Source organism: Microchirus variegatus (assembly GCF_963457635.1).
Source record: "Microchirus variegatus genome assembly, chromosome: 12".
Taxonomy (NCBI): domain Eukaryota; kingdom Metazoa; phylum Chordata; class Actinopteri; order Pleuronectiformes; family Soleidae; genus Microchirus; species Microchirus variegatus.
Genome location: NC_139813.1, coordinates 28,204,746 through 28,226,957, shown reverse-complemented (window position 1 = coordinate 28,226,957; position 22,212 = coordinate 28,204,746). Strand labels below are relative to the sequence as shown.

Genomic DNA, 22,212 nt, shown 5'->3' with positions numbered 1-22,212 from the left:
CACACACTTTTTGCTCTGGGGCTCCACCTGCAGACATGTTATGGTGCTGCACCCAGTGGTTCTTTATAGATGTCAGTCATGAAGTAGATAATTGTAATTTTGCATTTTTACCTCAGTATGCAGCTAGTACAAAAATGTGTGTGTGCGTGCGTGTGTGTGTGTGCGTGTGTGTGTGTGTGTGTGAGAAAAACACACATTTAAGACCAAAGTTAACGTTTCTGCTGCTAAGAATATGTTTCCTTCTACTGCTATTTATAGAAGTCACACTGGGCCCTGACACACACACACACACACATACACATATGCACACACACACTAAGCCTGTGTGTGTGTGTGTGTGTGTGTGTGCGTGTCTGCTGCTATCAGGTGCTGATGTGGTAAAATAAACGTTAAACAGCGGAAATGCACTCTGTGTCGACTGCAGGGTTCACTGTGCAGTTGCAGTGTGTGTGTGTGTGTGTGTGTGTGTGAGTGTGTGTGTGTGTGTGTGCGCGTGTGTGCGTGTGTGTGAACTGAGCACGTACCCAAGTTAGATGGGATGATGACGGCAGCAGCAGCAGAAGAAGAAGAAGGTGCTTGATGACTCGCTCTCTTCTTCTTCTTCTTGGCCTTTTCGTCGCCCACGCACACACACACACACACACACACACACACACACACACACACACACACATCATCACCCTCCACCGTCACTTCCTCAGCACTATTTATAAACCTTTGTGTCTTTTTAGGAACAGCGTGGGTTTGCTTTGCATCAGTGAGTCACTGAGTGGAGGAGGAGGAGGAGGAGGAGGAGGAGGAGGAGGAGGAGGAGGAGGAGGAGGAGGGTCGAAAAGCCAAAAAGCCTTCACAGTGTGATTCCAGTGCGAAGGAACTAGCTGAACAATCAGTGACGTTTGCGTTAGCACGTTAGCACATTAGCCGTCTTCTCTCTGCAGAATCCTCGCATATTTCTGTGAGAACAAAAAAAAAACCCACAAACCTGTTTCCTCTCCTTTGTTTGTCTGCAGGTGTTTTTGTCTGAAGAAGAAGATCCTGGAGCTCTGAACACAGACGTTAGTGCTGCTCTTCTGTTCCTCTTCGTTCACGCTAACCTCTAAAGTGCTCACTCTAAAATATGCCCTTCTGTTTTCCACAGATCGTTTCCCAGGAACCTTTGTCTTTCAATGACCTGGACGGAGACGACGTGGACAGACCAGAGACCTTTGACCTCTGATGTCCTCTCCACGTCCACGCTCAGTCCATGTCAGGGATGGATCTGCGCTTCCTGTTTCTGTGAACTCGTCGGCGGCCATGTCTTGTAGATTGGGGAACTGGTAGCCCTCCAGTATTTGCCCCTCCCCCTCCCCCTCCCAGCCTCTTGAAAATGGAGGCTCGTGAATCGTCCAATCAGGAGCCGGTGAAGGAGAAGGTGCCTCTGCAGAGGAAGTGGGCGTCCGAGCCGTCTGCAAACACCTTCAAAGCTGACCCGGACTTGAAACCCTGTGGTGCTAACGTGGCATCGGCGCCTCAGCAGAGATACGCAATCACGGAAAATTCTCGAAAGCTGCTATGTGGACCGTCTGCGGTTGGGGCAGTAGGAGGCGCAGCATCTCAAGACCCCCATGGGCCCTTTGCTCAGGGCTTCCAAAGGGGGTACTCGTACCAGCTGGGCCACCCGTACCCTCAGCACCCCCAAACCGAGCGCTTCCTCTCGGGAGCCAAACCCCAGCCAGGCTTGGAGCCTCACGCCTGGCCGTTTGCAGGCCAGTTGCCCTCGGATGACCTGTATCCCGTAGGACACCCAGGACACACTCGCCCTCATGGGGGCGCTGGTGCGGGGAGGTTTCCCCGACAGAAATCTCCCAGTTTACCCAGCTCCTTTGGACAGTATTCTCAGTCTGAGCCCGGAGACGAGGGCTACGGCAAGAAAGAGCCGAAGCCCAAAAAGCCCGGTCGGCACATTTGTCACTTCTGCGGTCGAGCTTGTGCCAAACCCAGCGTCCTGAAGAAGCACATCCGCTCACACACGGGAGAGCGGCCGTACCCGTGCGAACCCTGCGGCTTTAGCTTTAAAACCAAGAGCAACCTTTACAAGCATCGCAAGTCCCACGCTCACGCCATCAAGGCCGGACTCGTACCGTTCTCAGAGCTGGCCCTGGCTCGCGGTGGAGACCTGGACCACGCGTCACCGGCGGGCGAAGCCGAGGTTCACTCTGACGGAGAGCAGAGCACGGACACCGACGAGGAAGGTGTGGACGGTCCGACCATGCTGATGGACGACGACGGCCCACAGGTCTCCTTCGACAAGAACGCAGGTAAGAGTTTGCGCCAATTCCAATTCCAATCTCAACCCTTAATCTTAACTGACCCTCAAAACCAAGTGTTGAGGGTTATTTTGTCACTTAGAAATGGGACACCCCTTAAATGCAGATACGTCTTCAGACTGTAGGGGGCAGAATAACGCCAAAGCTGCGTCCAGTCTGTCAACTCCAAAAAAGAAGAAGAAGAAGAAGACATTTACGTCAGGATTATTTATTCTGATCCGTTTGTCAGTCAAGTTATTAGGTTGTCAGTTAGTTATAAGATGATACTCATACAAATATTCAGCTGACAGTTACCACACACCACGACTTATTGAAAAGTAAACCACACCGGCCGACTATTGACAAAAGATGGTCAAATAAAAATAAATGTTACGCAACAATGACGTCAGTAATCCATAATCTGGGCCTAAACTAAGATCATTTTTATATCTCTATTAACAAAGAAAACACTTCATTTGTAGCTTGTACTCGTTTCGCTGCTTTCGGCGCCATCTTTGTTATGGCAAAACACGCAATGCATTCTGGGTAGCCCTTGCTCCCAAGGGTGGTCTCGGAAAATCTCAATATTGAGGGCGATACAGCCCTTAAACTTGACCTCAACTTAATTTTACTTGGACTAGAGGGAGAGCATTTTTGAGATTGAGGGTTAAGCGAGGAATTGGAATTCACCCTTTGACTTGTTAGCATCCATGAGTACGGTGACTGCACCGGTTCTGACTCACTGTCAACTGTCTTTAGGGGGGGCGGAGCCAGCGTACGCAGACTCGGCCGAAGAGCCGCCCATGGGATCCATCAAAGTGCCTATTCTCATCGTCCCCAAACCCGGGGGAGTGCCCTCCACGGGTATGGAATGCCCGCCCTTTCAGGACATCAAGGGCTCGCATCACATGCTGGCGCTGCAGGTAGGCAGAAAAGCTCACTCGCTGGACGACTCGCCCACCATCAAGCAGCGTTTGGCGCTGAGGCTGAGCGAGAAGAAAGGCCAGGACGCCGAGTCCCTGAACCTCCTCAGCCCTCACAGCAAAGGCAGCACTGACTCGGGTTACTTTTCCCGCTCGGAGAGCGCCGAGCAGCAGATCAGCCCGCCCAATGCCAACGTCAAGACGTACGAAGAGATCATGTTCGGGCGTTCCTGGTACTGCAGACCCAACTCCAGATCCAGGCAGTCTATCGCCGTGGGGATGGCAGGGGCTGACCCAGCGAGTCTGGCAACTTTAAAGCAATCAGGTGCCGTTGTGGACATGGGGAAGATAGCTGAGGACCCTCTGTGTTTCAGAGGGGACGTCGGGATCTCTGGAGATCCTAAGCAGTATCCGACCGGACCCTGTCAAAGCAGTACAGGACTTCTGGAGCCTCCTTCGGATTCTGCAACCCTTATCAGGAGGAACTCTATGCCAACATCCTCGCCTCCGAACCTCAGCGTCCCCCCGAGCATCCGGGGCAGCCACTCCTTCGACGAGACCATGACGTCCAACGACGTCTTCTACCCGCAGGCCTTTCGCAGACTCAGGAGGCAGGCGGCGTTTGAACATTCGGCCGCCGAAGCCCATGCGGGAGGAGAGGCCGACGGCTACGGACACATGCCCAAGAGCGTAGCTCTGTCTCTGGCTGTGAAGCTCTGCGAGCGCGGCCCGGGAGTGCCGGAGCACGTCGCCCACAGCCTGTACGGTACTAAAGTTAGCATGTCGGAAATAGCCACGAGAAAAAGACGGATAGAGAAGAGCGTCGGGGACGAGGAGGACAGTCCTGGACACTGTGACAGCAGCTGCAGTGGTTCGGTGGACATGATCGCGGACTACGACTTCAGACAAAGTAGTCTCGACGGCTCGAGGGCCACCCCGACGGGGAAGGGCTCTTTCAGCGCTCACAGCCAATCGGACAGCTTTGACACCTGTGCCAGCATGTGCTCTGAGGACATGGCGCTGTTTCCTGACTCTGAGGGCAGGAAGGCAGCCGGGAACGTCATATCAGTCATCCAGCACACCAACTCCCTCAGTCGGCCAAACTCCTTCGAGAAGTCGGAGTCCTTTGAGCAGCCGGTATATCATTCTTTAGAGAAAGCTCCGTCGAGTCAGTACTCTGAGCAGTCCGACACCGAGGTCTACGAAGACGCCCTGAGTCCTGACTCCGCCCTGCTGAGGACGGAGAGCATGGAGCAGCAGCTTCAAAGCGACGGCGACCTCCTCGCCTCGTCCTCGCCCGCTCAGCCTCACCACGCGCCGCACAAGCTCACCAGACAACCCAACATCCAAGTTCCGGAGATCCGGGTGACGGAGGAGCCGGACAAGCCCGAGAAAGACGCCGACGCTGCGACGACGAAGGAGCCGGAGAAGCAGCAGCAGCAGCAGCAGCAGCAGCAGCAGCAGCAGCAGCAGCATGTGGAGGAGTTCCAGCGGCCGCTGAGGAGCGACACGCTCGCCCAGATGCCCTCAGAGAAGCTGCCGCCCAAGAAGAAGAGGCTGCGTCTCACAGACATGGAACACTCGTCTGGTGAATCCAGCTTCGAGTCCACGTGCACCAGTTTGTCTCGAAGCCCGAGTCAGGAGAGCAACCTGTCCTCGTCCTTCTCCATGTCCTTCGACAGAGACGAAGGCCTCAAGTCGGCGTCGCCCACCAAACAGGTAATCTGACTTATGACCGGCGGATCGATCCAAAAATATCGATATATCGATCTAACGCTGGTATCGATATTGATCAATACCAGCGTAATGATATCGATACTTCAGTTCCTGTCAGCGGAGGCAGCCGTCGTTAACAGAGGACGTTCAGTTTGGCATATGCAGGTAGATAATAGTGGTGGAAGTAATGTTTTGGCCATCTTCGACATTGGATAATACATACTTTAAACCTCTTCTTCACGGTTGCCCCTGGGACTGAGGGCAGCGTCAGACGCAGCGACAAAAGCGTCATCAAACCATGTCTAACTTTAACAAACACAGACATGCTGCATATCCACAGAAAGGTCAGAAACTCAGCTACAAGCTCATATAAATCATTCTTATGTTCACCAAACACAGTTAAAACACCGACGGATCAAACAGAAGGAGCGGAAAAAAACCGTCACAGCGCACACGTTGAAAAGCGGCACCGGAGCGTCAGCGTGATTATGTAAACAAAAAAAAACACGTGTCGACTGGACAGCGGAGAATCTACAGATTCCAACGGTACCATTTTTATCACTCTACGACCAAGATTCACGGATCCAGAAGGGTTAGGGTGTTTTAAAAAAAATGGTTTTAAAGTATTTTACTTATAAACTGTCCTGGATGAATTACTATTAACTAATAAATAAAAAAATCAATAATCCAAACGAAAGAACGGAGCAGCGTGAAAGGAGCACGCTATCGTATCGGTATCGCCGATACTGACTGGTATTATATCGATATCGGATCGATACCAACATTTGCAGTATCGCTCACTCCTAGACAGCAGCTGTAAGAGGTCACGAGGTCACGAGGTCACGAGGTCACGAGGTCATCGTCTCTGCGACGATTCACAAACTCACGATTCCATTCGTATCACGATTTTTGACCCACGGTTCGATACATTCCACGATTTTTTTTTAAATTTAAAAACATTTTATTTAAACAACATTTACTTATAAAACAACAGATATTTATGAACACTGTGAACAGATTTGAACATAAATAAATAAATAAATAACCAAAGATTTCTCTCTTTTCTGTAACAAAACAATACTGTACAATACAATACAAAGATAAATGATCAATCAGACCTGGATTTGTTCCCAAAGCATGCTGGGAAGTGTAGTTCTTCATGAGAAATAACTTGTTTTGATAAACAGCAAAGGTAAAGACAACATTTCTGCTTGTATTTCTTCAAAGTCAGTTGTTGTTTTGCTCTTATTTTGGAGCTGGATCCGTGAATCTTGGTCGTAGAGTGAAAAAAATCTGTGAATTCTCCGCTGTTTTACGTAATCACGCCGACGCTCCGGCGCCGCTTTGATCCGTCTGTGTTTCAACTGTGTTTGGTGAACATCAGAATGGTTTATATGAGCTTTTAGCTGAGTTTCTGACCTTTCTGTGGATATGCAGCATGTCTGTGTTTGTTAAAGTTAGACGTGGTTTTATGACGCTTTTGTCGCTGCGTCTGACGCTGCGTCTGGTAAAGAAGAGATTACTCGTTAATGACGACTGTAATTAATTAATCACAATTAAAGCGATCATTTGACACCTAATAAAAATAAGTGTGGTCGCACTAACATCTCATATCATGTGGCGATTCCGATTTTTGTATATCGTTGCAGCCCTAATGGTTTCTCTTTGTCACTGTGAACCAGGACGACTCGTCGGCCTCTGGACCTAAACAGTCAGAGTTCCTGACGGTGCCCGGCAGCGGTCATTCCAGTCACCACCAGCAGAGGGAGATGCGGCGGTCTTCGTCAGAGCAGGCGCCGTGCACGCTGTCCATGGAGTCGCCTGAAATGCGCAGCAAATCTTTCGACTACGGAAGCTTGTCCTCGTCCAGACAGGGCGAGGTTTACTCCAGCGCCTCCTCCATGAAGGAACGCCGGCGTGGATATCTGGTCCGACAGGTAACCGCGCCCCGCCTGTAGCCGCGCCCACGCTACGCCGTTACGCTGCGCATGACTGACCTACTTTTTACACCCACACAACTCCGCAGGCTTCACTGAGCGTTTATCCGGAGACGGTCGCTCACGAATCGGGGGCGGAGACGCCGATCAAACAGGAGAGTCTAGAGCTCGGGTCCTGGTCTGGACCTGCAGCAGGAGAACCAGGAGTCGGCAGAACCAAGAGGGTCGGCGGTAAGTGCTCGTCCGTTTTCCTCACGTTATGCTCAATGTTTTCATGAAACGCTTCACAAAATTCTGCACCTATGTTGTGCTTTACGAACAGGAATAGGATCTCAGCAACACCAGCAGCATCTCCTGCAGCAGAGCATCAGCGAGGACAGTCTGCAGGACGAGCCGCTCTACGGCAGGTAAGAACATCGCCGTTTTGCAGCCTTATCTAAGGCACACTTTACATTACGCTTTTCGGAAAGAGCGCTGTTGAGTTTTCACGTCGGCCATCTTGTTCCTGGACGAATCCAGCGTCTTCTTCTGGATCTCGTTCCCTCCGACCAGATACCGATCAGGCGCTTGGTTTCGGAGCCGCTCCACGTACAGCGTCCAGCGCCCTCCTTCACCGCGTCATTTTTGTATTTTTTTTTGGGAACAAATGTCCCGCGGTATATGCTAATAAGCACGCGCTGTATGCTAATTGCCTATACCCTGACCCCTCCCGCTGTCGCGAGCCCGACGCGTTTTCTTTTTACGCACTTTGAAGTAGTCGGGGGCGACCACTTCGCAGTTGTCGGGAAAAATTTGAAGACATTTTTAAAAAAAAATAATTTGGTCCAAAATTTGACAAAAACGTCGCACCATACTATGTTGTGACGTCACACTATACTATGTCGTCCAGAATTTGGCAATTTTTTTTGAAAAAACATTTTTGGTCCAAATTTGACAAAAACGTCATACCTTAGTATGTCGTCCAAAATCGGACAATTTTTTTGAAAATATTTTTTTACCCCAAAATCTGACAAAAACATCATCCTATACTATGTTGTCCAGAATTTGGAGATTTTTTGGAAAATAATTTTTTGGTCCAACATCGGACCAAAACGTCATACTATACTATGTCGTCGACCAAAAAAGGACAATTAAAAAAAAAAAAAAAAAAAATGTTTTGTCCAAAATGTGACCAAAACGTCACTCTATACTATGTTGTGAAGTCATACTATACTATGTGGTCCAAAATTTGACCATTTAAAAATATATATTTTTTGGTCTAAAATTTGACCAAAACATCATACTATACTATGTCGTCGACCAACATTTCTTCAAACACTATTTCGTCCAAAGTCGGACAATTTTTTTGAAAAAAAAATTTGGGGCCAAAATTTGACAAAAAGTCATACTATATTATATCGTCCAAAATCGGACAATTGAAAAAAAAATGTTTTGTCCAAAATGTGACCAAAAAGTCAGTCTATACTATGTTGTGAAGTCATACTATACTATGTGGTCTAAAATGTGACCAAAACATCATACTATACTATGTCGTCTACCAACATGTCTTCATACACTATTTCGTCCAAAATCGGACAATAAAAAAAATAAAAAAAATAAATTTGGTCCAAATTTTGACGAAAACGTCATATTATGCATACTATGTCGTCCAAAATCGGGAAAAAAATTTGAAATTTTTTTTTTTGAAACTTTTTTTTTACCCCAAAATGTCACCAGTTATGCTGTCGCGAAACGCGTCATGTAAAGTGGGCCTAAGCTAGCCGACTGAAAAATGATCCAGACCTTTCATCAGCATCTTCTCTTCATCACAGGTCCCAGCAGCATCGTCTGCAGGCCCAGGGCTCATCGTCTGAAGGAGAATACCCGGGTCATGAGGTCATCATGAACAGTGGTCCACCTTTCCTGTCCTTCCAGCAGCCAGGTCTGTTCTGGAGTCAGGAGGCTGCACAGAGTCCCAGACATCAGCAGCAATACCAGAAACTCCACATGAGATCAGCGGGAACCCTGAGCGGACACCAGCAGCAGCAGCTCCACGATCAACAATCGCAGGATGGAAACTCAGAGAGTGGAAGCTCTCCCATGTATTCGGCCTCCTTCTCGCCTCGTGCCTCTCTTCTGTCCCAGCAACAACAAAACTACGGCACCGTCTCCTCGAAGCTCTCCCTGCCCAGCGCAGCCTCCACCTCCATGGTTTTACCGCAGATTCAACCCGTCTTTGCGACCCAGAATCTGGGATCGCAGCCCTCGCCGGCGCCAGGTTTGCTGGTTCCCGTACGGATCCAAACCCACGTGCCGTCCTTTGGTAGCGTCATGTACACCAGTGTTAGTCAGCTGGCTGCTAGCCACGGTAACGGGGTAGACTTGGCGATTCTGGCTGATGCTGACAGCGGCGGTATGGCAAGCTTCAGCAAACCGTGCGGACTCGGTGGAGGCGTTAGCGGAGCAGGTTTCAACCTGTCACAGTTCCTGGGTCAGAGTGAAGGCTCAGCGCTACGCTACCCTCTCTGGAAGGAGCAGCAGCAGCAGCAGCGGCTGAACACCGGGATCCCGCTGTCGCTGACGTCGGGCACCATATCCACCACGGACGCCTCGGGGTCCGGCGTCGGCGGCAGCAAGCGCATGCTGTCGCCCGCCAGCTCTCTGGAGCTATTCGTCGAGACCAAGCAGCAGAAGCGAGTGAAGGAAGAGCGAATGTACGGACAGATCGTCGAGGAGATGAGCGCGGTGGAGCTGAGCGGAACCGAGAAGATGCCAGGCCGAGGTCTGCGAGGGCGACCTCGGAGCGACGGCTCCATGGACGACTCTCCTTCGCCGTTGAGCGACTTCCACTTTGCCGCCAAGATTGCCATCCCTGTCCGTTGCTCCGCCCCCCACCTGCCCGACGTCCCCCGGGCCGAGAGCTTCAGGCCTCCTCTTCAGATCGTCACCGACCGCTCGCCGTCAGGTGGCCGAGACTCCCCGGAGGAGCTCGACGTGGACGATTCCGCTCCGGAGCCTGGCGCCAGCCCCCGGTCCATGGTCTCCTCCAACGATGCGGACGATACGGACAACGCAAAGCGGCCCGCGCCTGCTAGCGTGCTGCTTCAGCTAGCCACCAACCAAAGCGCAGGATTAGCGGGAACGGTGGCTCAGGCCTTGTTGCTGAAAGGCGACGCCCAGCAGTATTTCCAGTTCCCTAGCTTGCGCACGATGAGCCGAGTCAGCTGGTGCTTCCTGAAATACACCAAACCCAGCAGCAGCGAGGCGACGCTGCGCGGCTCCGTCTACAGCTCGTGGTCCGTCAACTCGTACAACCCCAACCCTCTGAACCTCAGCACCAAGGCGGCGCTGGCTCTGCTCAGGTCCAAACAGCGGGAAAGCACGGATTTACTCTTCACCACGGCGGCCATGTCACCGCCCAGCTCCGGGAAACTGGTGTCGTCTGTGGCCTGGAAGCTGAGGTTTGATCAGGTAAACTGAGGAGTTTCTGTCCTCGCGTCCTCGCGTCCTCGCGCCGTCTCCTTCACGCTTGTCCTCTGTTTGCAGCTGAAGCCTGAGCTGATGCCCGTGGACGTCTGTCACTTTGGGAGGAAGATGAAGGGCGTGGTGTCGTGGGAACGATCCAAGGACGAGCAGCTGGAGAAGGAAGTGTCCGTCAAAGCGGCCGCCGCCGAACCGACCAGGATCAAGATCTTCGAAGGAGGGTTCGTCCTGCGCACACACACACACACACACACACACACACACACACACACACACACACACACACACACACACATACACACACACACACACATTCTTGTACTTGCTGCATACTGAGGACCGGGTAAAAGAGCTGACAAAGTGAGGACCAGCATTTCCACTTTATAAATCAACACAATTACAAATATCTACTTATATATAAAATTTGACCCAACATTTTTGGTCCAAAATTTGAAAAAAAAAATTATGCAACATTTTTGGTCCAAAATTTGAAAAAAAAAATTGGACCCAAAATGTTTGGTCGAAAATTTGAAAAAAAAATGGATGCAAAATTTTTGGTCGGAAATTTGAAAAAAAAAATTGGACCCAAAATGTTTGGTCAAAAATTTGAAAAAAAAATGGATGCAAAATTTTTGGTCCAAAATTTGAAGAAAAAAAATTGGACCCAAAATGTTTGGTCCAAAATTTGACGCAAAATTTGACGCAAAATGTTTGGTCCAAAATTTGACAAAAAAAGTTATACTATATACTATGTCGTCCAAAATTTGATTTTTTTTTTTGACAAACAGAGTATAGCATGTAATAGCAACCTAAGGAAGTGATTTCAATGAAAACAAAGTGAGGACCGACCAAAATGTCCTCACTCCGTAAAAATGTCCTCACTTTGTTGGTTAAAAACCCTTACTGGTCCTCAGTATGGCGCAAGTACAAGAACACACACACACACACACACACACACACACACACACACACACACACACACACACAGAACATGAGGAAGTTTGAGGTAGGGCCGTAAAGTCAAAGTCAACTGGTCGACACGCTCTGGCTCGACCAAAACTGTGATTGGTCGACTAATTTTTTTTAAAATTATTATTATTATTTTTTTAATGGTAAATTTCATTAGGAGGAAAGTACCAAGTCTAATAGGGGTGTTTTAGATAGGGGTGCAGAGTGAAAGTGTTTCACAGGTAACAGCCTGTCTTCAGAGAACACCCCCCTTGTTTTCCACTATTTTGGTTTAGTCCAGCCCAGTGGGTTGTTAGACAGATTAGCGTTGCCGTTAATTAGACGTGAATGTTGAGCTTTTCATTTGAGGCTTCAGTCTCAGTCCTGTCACATCCATGTCAAAGACATCAGTGTGGCAGCATTTTACAAAAGTAGATGACTTCAAAAAAGAAGTGGAATTCAAACTTTGCGAGCAACAGTTTGCTTTTCACAGCTCTACGAACATGACATATCATTTAAAAACGCTAAGCTAAGGTTGCTCCGTCCGTTTTGAGTGTGAACATATCAGAATTATTAGCATATTTCAATGTTTTGGTCTAATAATCGTTGATTGGTTTTATAACTGCAGAAGCACCTGCAGCGTCCCACGGTCTATTTATTGAAATTTCAGGGCTTTAGTCGACCAAAAGTTTCTTTGGTTGATTACAGCCCTAGTTTGAGGGTTTGATCGTCCTGTTCTGTGACTAAGAATAGACTTTTAAAAAAGCAGAATCTGAATAATCTGCTGGAGAATTAAAACCTTACTGAGATCCAAGTGTTTTCACTAACTTATATAACTATACATCAGTGTCTCTCAGTCCTGGTCCTGGGGATCATTATCTGGCTTTAGTAGAACTTGACGATGAGATTTGGCTCAGGTGAACATCTGAAACATGCAGCTTTAAATATTTGCATGTTTACATCTCAGAACCTTCTGTGGCCAAAACAAACTGATGAAGATGATGTTTCTGACGCTTGTTTGGCATCTTTTCGAGCTCAGCGTCACTTTTAGAAAACACCTTTAGTTTCTGGGATTTCTGACGATCCACGGTGGATCAGGGACGGACGGAGACCTGGATTTGCTTCTCCGGCGTCGTCGCACATTCAAACGCTTCAGTGCGACATCACTGAGGAGATCGTACGTCACGAATTTAGATGTCGTTAAGTCAGTCAGGAATGTTGTCCTAAAATGTGCAAGAAAAAGGTGAAAATCAAGGAGGGAGTGAAATCCCTGCTGTGAGACGCATTCCTGCAGCGTCATGTTTTATAGATGTACAGAAGTAGTTACCAGCACACACACACACACACCAGCACACACATTCTTGTACTTGCTGCATACTGAGGACCAGCATTTCCACTTTATAAATCAACACAATTAAAAATATCTACTTCATGAATGACATCTACAAAGAACTACTGGTTGCAGTACCATAAAATGTCTGCAGGTGGAGCCCCAGAGCAAAAAGGGCTGGAAAACTTTTTCATTTATTTCATTTTAATTTTTAATTTTTGGTCCAAAATTTTACAAAAACATCATGCTATACTATGTCATCCAAAAGTTTAATTAAATTTTGAAAAAAGAAATTTGGTACAAATTTTTACAGAAAAAAAAATTTGGTACAAATTTTTACAGAAAAAAAAATTTGGTACAAATTTTTACAGAAAAAAAAATTTGGTACAAATTTTTACAAAAAAAAATGGACCCAAAATTTGACAAAAACGTCATACTATACTTTGTCATCCAAAAGTTTAAAAAATGTAGAAAATAAAATTTGGTCCAAAATTTGACAAAATAGTCATACTATACTATGTCGTCCAAAATTTTAAAGAAAAATTGGTCCAAAATTTGACAAAAAAATTTGGACCCAAAATTTGACCAAAACGTCATACTATACTATGTCGTCCAAAATTTGAATTTCTCTTTTGACAAATAGTATAGTATGAGTATGACTATAGCATGTTATAGCAACCTAAGGAAGTGATTCCAATGAAAACAAAGTGAGGACCGGTCAAAATGTCTTCAATCTGTAAAAATGACCTCACTTTGTTGGTTAAAAACCCTCACTGGTCCTCTGTATGCTGCAAGTACAAGAACACACACACACACACACACAGCAGACAGTGAAGTCATTCTCTTTTTACCTCAGAGGACATTTTCAAACACAATCGTTGGATAAATAAACACATTCCACACGAGAAAAGTCCATAAAGTGCAAGAGGAAAGAAATCCGTTCCGGGTTTTCCTCCTGCTTCACGATCTTACCATGTGCCGCAAAATAAAACAACGGAATAAAGGGAGAATAATCATCGTCGTAAGTCATTTTCCTGGCCGACCGCAGCTGTGTAAACGTCTCGCTGGATCACAGACGTTAGCGTTTGATGTCGCTGAAACGCACACGAGCTAACGGTGAACTCCGGTCCAGACAAGTTCAGTCCAGACAGGAAACCATTTCACAGTTTTCACCACAAAGGAAATAACTCTTACTTCACGTGAGCGCTGCTCGTGGTGATCCTGTGTCAGCTTTTTCACTTTCAAACTTCAGAAAGTGACACCTGCTGAAATAAAGACATCTATTAACGATAGGTTTATAGCAAATAAAAGCCCTTGTCCGTGTTTTTAGATTTCTATTTGACTGATATTTACGTAAATGTTGTTGGACGTTATGAAACAATCGTTAATCATCTGCGTATACATTAATAATGTCATATTATTCGTTCTAATATTCAACATATTCTGTGTTTATGGTTCTAAATTGTCCTGAAATGACTGAAATTCCCTGAATATGAATCACATTTAAATTGTAATTAATATTTTTAGGTATATTTAATGATCATCTTTAATACTTTGTTTTTGTTTTGGAGCAAACACACATATACACATATATATATGTACATATATACATATATATATTTTTTTTAGTGTGTTTTAATATTATTTTAGCACATCTGTGTATCCGTGTATTTCAGTATATTTCACTATATATTTCATTCTATATTTCACTATATATTTCACTATATTTCAGTGTATTTCACTATATTTCATTCTATATTTCAGTATATTTCAGTATATTTCAGTGTATTTCAATATATTTCGCTATATATTTCAGTATATTTCATTCTATATTTCAGTATATTTCACTATATATTTCAGTATATTTCAGTGTATTTCAATATATTTCGCTATATATTTCAGTATATTTCATTCTATATTTCAGTATATTTCACTATATATTTCATTCTATATTTCACTATATATTTCACTATATATTTCAGTGTATTTCACTATATTTTACAATGTATTTAATTATATTTCACTTTATATTTAAGTGTGTTTCAGTATATTTCACTCTGTATTTCAGTATATTTCAAAATATATCTGTATATTTCACTATATATTTCAGTATATTTCACTATATATTTCAGGGTATTTCAGTATATTTCACTATATATTTCAGTGTATTTCAGGGTATTTCACTATATATTTCAGGGTATATCAGTATATTTCACTATATATTTCAGTTTATTTCACTATATATTTCAGTGTATTTCAGTATATTTCACTATATATTTCAGTGTATATACACATATATACACATATATACACATATATATGCGCATATATATATGTACATATATATACACATATATATGCGCATATATATGTACATATATATACATATATATGTACATATATGTGTATATATATATATGTATGGGGACGACTCATAGCTATCGTCACTGCATATTGAGAAATAACATTAATAAAACAAAGTTATTTCATTCATAAAAGAAGATTTACATATATACATACGTATATATATATATATATATATATTCATATATATATAATGATCATATTTAATCATTTAGTTTTAGAGAAAACCACTCTGAAATCATCATATTTCAAAGTTTGGGGACGACTCATAACTATGGTCACATCATCTGCATATAGATTGATAACATGAAATGACTGTATAGAAATACTGAAGCAGAAAGTTCAACGTTGATGCTAAAAAAGTCACAGTTCAAGTATCGATACTGTGGTAATCAAGGCCTAACGCTATACATTATACTGTCTAAAATTAGGGGGGGGAAAAAAAATATTTTTTAAAATAATTTAGTTTTACAGTAAACTCACTCACAGTAAAAGTCTGATGTGATGGTCGTGTTTTCCAGGTACAAATCCAACGAGGACTACGTTTACGTTCGCGGTCGCGGTCGAGGTAAATACATCTGTGAGGAATGTGGCATACGCTGTAAGAAGCCCAGTATGTTGAAGAAACACATTCGTACGCACACAGACGTCCGTCCGTACGTCTGCAAGTTCTGCAACTTCGCCTTCAAGACTAAAGGTTTGCTGTTGTTTTAGCATCTTTTTACTTATTTATTATTTATTTATCTTTTGTTACTATTATTATGTATTATATACTGTATGTGTGTGTGTGTGTGTGTTTGTAGGAAACCTGACCAAACACATGAAGTCCAAGGCTCATATGAAGAAGTGTCTGGAGTTGGGCGTCTCCATGTCTTCAGTCGAGGACACGGAGGTGGACGATGGAGGTAAAATGGACACACACACACACACACACACACACACACACATTCTTGTATTTGCTGCATACTGAGGACCAGCATTTCCACTTTATAAGTCAACACAGTTACAAATATCTACTTCATGAATGACATCTATCTATCTATCAATCTATAAAGAAATACTGGGTGCAGTACCATAAAATGTCTGCAGGTGGAGCCCCAGAGCAAAACGTGTGTGAAACACCAGGGCTGGGATTTTGTACCAAATTGAGAACATATAGCATGTTTACAACCTCAGGAAGTAATTTGAATGAAAACAAATGCGAGGACCGGCCAAAATGTCCTCACTTTGTAAAAATGTCCTCACTTTGTTGGTTAAAAACCCTCACTGGTCCTCGATATACCGCAAGTACAAGAACACACACACACACACAGGCCTGACACAGTGGTTCTCAAACCCTGGGTCGGGGCCCACAGACGGGTCACTGGAGATAGTTTTTGGGTCCAAACGTTTTGTGAATGTTGATGTTTTCAGTGAAATTGATTTTTTTTTTTGATTTTTTTTGTCTCCGTCCTCCTCTGCCTCCTCGTCTCCTTCCCTTGCGTCCTCGTCTCCTTCCTCCCGCAGACGTAGGAGACGAAGGTCAGAGGTCGTCGGAGAAGACGTCCAGACGAGCGATGGTCGATCACCAGTTCTCCGACGCCGACGACTCGGACGACGACGGCGACGACGTGGACGACGAGGACGACGAGGAGGACGACTACGACGGCGACTCCACGCCGAGGACGCGCTCGCGCTCCGCGTCGCCGCAGCCGTACGCTCTGCCAATCACCGCCGTGGCCGCCTCCCGCTCCTCGCCCCGCTCCGCCTCCTCCGACCCCCTGGGAAACGCCCACCACAGGCCGCCGCTGTTCGGCTACTTCACCACGGTGCCGAGCATCCGCGTCACGCCGCAGGCGGACGAGCAGCGCGGCCAGCAGAGGGCGCAGGCGAGCGGGCTGCTGGCTCCGCCCTCCTCGTCCTCGTCCATGGACGAAGACTTCGCCGTCCCGTCCCCGGATCTGTCCTCCCCGTCCTCGCGTCTGTCCTCGCCCGGGCTCGACCTCTCCGGCTGCCCGTCGCCAAACTCGCCGTCGCCCTCGCCGTCGCCGCGCCGCTACCTCTCCCCGCGCCGCGACCTCTCGCCCCACGCCAGGCACCTGTCGCCGCGCCGCGACCTCTCGCCCCTGCGTCACCTCTCGCCCAAGAGGGAGCTGGGGGCGGGCGCATTCCGGCGAGACTCCTCCCCCAGGCGGAGTCACCTGTCGCTGCTGTCGCCGCTGAGCCGGCCCACGTCGCCCGGGGGGCGGGACTACAAGCGCGACCTTTCACCCCGGGGTCGTCACAGGGGCGTGATCAGGCCGGTCTCTCCTCGCAGAGGAATCCACCAACACCTGCTGAGGTGAGCGTGACCTTTGACCTCCACACTGCTCTGCTGCTGTATACGCACAAACGCTCCCTCGGTCACAGTGTGTGTGTGTGTGTGTGTGTGTGTGTGTGTGTGTGTGTTCCAGTCAGCAGGGTGCAGCGAGGACCTTGAAGCCGAGTCACCACACGGGGGCGTCGCTTCAGGCAGAGTTAGCGTCTCTGGGACGTCGCAGAACCAGCGCCGACATGGACACGGTGAGACTTTAACACTTTAACATTTTAACATTTTAACACTTTATTCTTTCTTTTGTTTCTTTTGTTAAATGTTTATTTTCCGTTGTGATGAAACTCAAACGTCAAAATTTCCATTTGTGGAATTTTTCTTTTTTCAAACTCTTTTTGATTTTTCCATCGTTTTTTTATTTAATTTACAGTGATTTTTTTAAAACTCAGTGACAGAGAATCAGAACCAGGATTTAACTGGATCTCAGCTGGTTCTGGTTCTGGTTCTGGGTTTTTGTTTGTTTTGTTTGAGTTTTTTTTATTCTGTGGTTTTTGTGTCTTTTTTTTTTGTGTGTTTTAATATTATTTTAGCACGTCTGTGTATCTCAGTGTATTTCAGTGTATTTCAGTATATTTCACTATATATTTCACTATATATTTCACTATATTTCATTCTATATTTCAGTATATTTCACTATATATTTCACTATATTTCAGTGTATTTCAATATATTTCGCTATATATTTCAGTATATTTCATTCTATATTTCAGTGTATTTCACTATATTTTACAATATATTTAATTATATTTCACTTTATATTTAAGTGTGTTTCAGTATATTTCACTCTATATTTCAGTATATTTCAATATATATCTGTATATTTCACTATATTTCACTATATATTTCAGGGTATTTCAGTATATTTCACTATATATTTCAGTGTATTTAAGGGTATTTCAGTATATTTCACTATATATTTCAGTTTATTTCACTATATATTTCAGTGTATTTCACTATATATTTCAGTGTATTTCAGTATATTTCACTATATATTTCAGTTTATTTCACTATATATTTCAGTGTATTTCAGTATATTTCACTATATATTTCAGGGTATATCAGTATATTTCACTATATATTTCAGTATATTTCAGTGTGTTTCAGTATATTTCACTTTATAGTTCAGTGTATTTTAGTGTTTCAGTATATTTCTGTGTATTTCAGTGTATTTAAACATACTTCCAGATATATCAGGATACTTTTTAATGTATTTTTCTATATTTTAGTTATATTTCTTCGTGTATGTATTTGTTGTGTATTTCTGTTATATGTCAGGCATCAGGTTACTCTTCCATGTAGTTTTGCGTATTTGATGATGCTTTTCCACATATTTCAGTATTATTCAGTGTATATTTCTGTGTATATTGTGTGTATTTTTTGCAGTTTATTCTCATTTGTTCATGTATTTTCTGTATACTTCAGGATCCAGGTGACCATGGTCATGGTAACAGTCCTCCTCACCAGCTCCTCTTCAGTCACCTCCCTCTTCACTCTCAGCTACAGGTTTTTATTTTGATGTATTTTATTTTGAAATATTCACGTTGTGAAAGTCTTTTATTTTGAAAGAATAATAACTCCTCTCCTCAGGTTCGCTCTCCGTATCCCATGATCCCCATCGGAGGAATCCAGATGGTTCAGTCCGTCCCCGCCTCCCTCACCGCTCCTCTGTCCCAGCAGGGGGCGCAGCAGGCTGCTCCTCCTCATTACACCTCCTTCATCCAGAGAGGAGGAGAAGGAGGAGGAGGAGAGGAGGGGCTTAGGGAGGCTTCGTCGCCTCGTTTGGAGAAGGAAGGAGGCGGAGTCAGGCAGGAGCAGGAGGAGGGGATTCAGATCTGCACCAACGCCATCGCTTCACTCTGCATCGACTCTGAGGAGAGAGGAGGAGCAGGAGGAGGAGGAGGAGGAGCAGGAGGAGGAGGAGGAGGAGCTGAGGGACCACCTCCTTCCTCTGCGTCTCCTCCTGTGACTCAGCACTTTAGCTCAGGCCTGGAGCTCAGGCCTCCTCACCCGTCCCTCCCCTCCTCCCCTCACTCCTCCTCCTCCACCTCCTCCTCCTCCTCGCCAAGCCCCGCCCCCGACGGCCTCCAGCCGCCTCCCACAGCGTCCAAACCTCTGAAGTCAGAGCGGGAAACGGAAACGACGAAGAGGAGCAGAGACGCGTCGTAGAAGGAGGTGAAGAGGAAGATTTTTGTCTTTTTTGGGATAAAAAGAAGGGATGAAGTGCAACAGAGAGAGAGAGAGAAAACACAACTTTTGCACATTTTACAAACTTATTTCTTCAAATTCAAAACATTCTCATTTAAACAAGAACATTTACTGATTTGACTTTTTTTAAGAATTAAAAGTGACTTCTGCAGCACACACACACACACACACACACACACACACACACACACACACACGTACGCACACACACACACAGATGTACGCACACACACACGCACATATACACACACTCACATATACACACACGCACATATACACACACACACACACCTACGCACACACACACGTGCACGCACACACATCTACACACACACGTACGCACACACACACATGCACACACACACACACACACACATGCACGTACGAAAACAAAAACTCCCGCCAACAACGAGAAGAAAACAACAACAACAACAAAAACACGGTACGAAAGAAAATAAAAAATGGGACGTTGACGTTTGTGCCTTTTTCTCTTTGATGTTTTTTGCTGATTTTGTGATAAACAAACAAACAAAGCAGGAAGGTAAATGTAAATAAACAATAATATCATGTTTTTTGGTGTATCAGCTTTGTAATAAATGCAGTCCTTCCTTCCTTCCTTCCTTCCTTCCTTCCTTCCTTCCTTCCTTCCTTCCTTCCTTCCTTCCCTTGTGAAGTTTATGACATATTTACGTACGTACAGTTGCACTAAAAACATATTTTTATATGAGTGAAATTTGAAAAAAAAGAAGCTTTTTTTCTCGTGTACAGCAGCGATTTTATTCTATAAGAACTATTTATTATTATTATTATTATTATTATTGTTGTTGTTATTGTTATTGTTACCATGTTTCATAAATTGTACATTTTTTTTCTTAAATGTCGTGGAAATGCCTTTTTCTATGTGAAGCATGGGGGGGGGCGGGGTCAGGGGGCGGGGTCAGGGGGCGGGGCTAGGACACGTATGTACACTGTAACATGGCTTTATATGTTATAGAACTATTTATATATTATATATATAGTTACGTATATATAAAATATATACGTAACTATATATATATATGTATATGTATGTGCCTCTGTTCAGAGGAGAATATTTAATCTGCATATGAAAACATACAGCGTATAAATCTATCTACGATCTTTCTACGATCTTTCTACGATCTTTCCACAATCTGCTCGTATAAATAACGATGACGTTCACGTTTCACTTCTTCTCTGTACGTTTTTCTGCTGCTTGTGATTTTTATTCGTTTAATTTCACGCTTTTTCCTCAGACTCCGCATTAAGTGGATTCTGAAAGCCTTTCTTTTGCGTTCTGCTAGCTAACTAGCTAACCAACGAGCTAACCAACGAGCTAACCAACTAACTCATCAGCCGACCACAAACCACCAACGAAGCCATAAACCAACCGAGTTACAAACCAACTGGTTTAACAACCAAGAAAACTCAAAAACCACCAACTAACCAATTACAAACCAACACTGCACTGACTCCTCCCCCGACTTCAGCCTATCATAGACTGTATATAAAATGTGGGCGTGGTCTTCTACTTTCTCCAGATTCAGTTTTCAACGAAGTCCATTCACCTCCAACCAGGCTCCTATTGGACGACACCAGCTGTCAATCACAGAAGACATCCTCTCGCAGACGTCCTCTCAGACACGTCTTCAAAGACGTCCTCTCGCAGACGTCCTTATAGACGTCCTCATAGACGTCCTCTCAGACACGTCCTCTCGCAGACGTCCTCTCAGACACGTCTTCATAGAAGTCCTCTCGCAGGCGTCCTCATAGACGTCCTCTCGCAGGCGTCCTCATAGACGTCCTCTCGCAGACGTCCTTATAGACGTCCTCTCGCAGACGTCCTTATAGACGTCCTCATAGACGTCCTCTCAGACACGTCCTCTCGCAGACGTCCTTATAGACATCCTCTCGCAGACGTACTCTCGTGGACGTCCTCTTGCAGACATCTTCTCAGAGACGTACTTATAGACGTTCTCTCGCAGACGTCCTCAAAGACACGTCCTCAAAGACGTCCTCTCGCAAACGTCCTCTCGCAGACATCTTCTCAGAGACGTCCTCTCGCAGAAGTCCTCATAGACGTCCTCTCGGAGACGTCCTCATAAACGTCCTCTTGCAGATGTCTTCTCATAGACGTCCTCTCGCAGACGTTCTCTCGCAGACGTCCTCTTGTCCTCTCACAGACGTCCTCTTGTCCTCTCACAGACGTCCTCTTGTCCTCTCACAGACATCCTCTTGTCCTCTCACAGACGTCCTCTTGTCCTCTCACAGACGTCCTCTTGTCCTCTCACAGACGTCCTCTTGTCCTCTCACAGACGTCCTCGTCCTCTCACAGACGTCCTCTTGTCCTCTCACAGACGTCCTCTTTTCCTCTCGCAGACATCCTCATAGATGTCCTCGCGCAGACGTCCTCTCAGAGACGTCCAAAGAAAGAAAAAACATTCCAGAACTCACGGACGTACGTTTGTTTCTTTCATTTTTTTCTCCTGGTCACAAATGCACTTTTTAATATCTTTTTTATTTTATTTTATTTTATTTTTTACATAAAAACCTGCAGTAATAATAATAATAATAATGATAATAATACATTTAACCGTTTGGATCTTTCTGCGCTCGCCTTTCATTGACTCCTCCCCCTCTTTTCCCTCCTCCCCCTCTTGCTCCGCCTCCTCCT

The 22,212-nt window shown here is 45.3% G+C and overlaps 1 protein-coding gene across 3 annotated transcripts in view; it reads left to right on the top strand.

Annotated features, from left to right (window-relative positions):
- hivep2a (HIVEP zinc finger 2a) overlaps positions 1-20,289 on the top strand; it is a 72,656-nt gene extending 52,367 nt beyond the window's left edge. For all 3 annotated transcript variants that reach the window (XM_083898866.1, XM_083898865.1, XM_083898867.1), the window contains 14 exons: positions 1,011-1,055; positions 1,139-2,297; positions 3,045-4,927; positions 6,607-6,861; positions 6,951-7,092; positions 7,184-7,268; positions 8,673-10,311; positions 10,387-10,544; positions 15,487-15,662; positions 15,769-15,870; positions 16,472-17,285; positions 17,398-17,506; positions 18,738-18,818; positions 18,903-20,289. In XM_083898866.1, coding sequence (XP_083754992.1) covers positions 1,367-2,297; positions 3,045-4,927; positions 6,607-6,861; positions 6,951-7,092; positions 7,184-7,268; positions 8,673-10,311; positions 10,387-10,544; positions 15,487-15,662; positions 15,769-15,870; positions 16,472-17,285; positions 17,398-17,506; positions 18,738-18,818; positions 18,903-19,481 — 6,954 coding nt within the window. In that variant the 5' untranslated portion in view covers positions 1,011-1,055; positions 1,139-1,366 and the 3' untranslated portion in view covers positions 19,482-20,289. The remainder of the gene's footprint in view (positions 1-1,010; positions 1,056-1,138; positions 2,298-3,044; positions 4,928-6,606; positions 6,862-6,950; positions 7,093-7,183; positions 7,269-8,672; positions 10,312-10,386; positions 10,545-15,486; positions 15,663-15,768; positions 15,871-16,471; positions 17,286-17,397; positions 17,507-18,737; positions 18,819-18,902) is intronic.
- Positions 20,290-22,212: the final 1,923 nt, after the last annotated feature.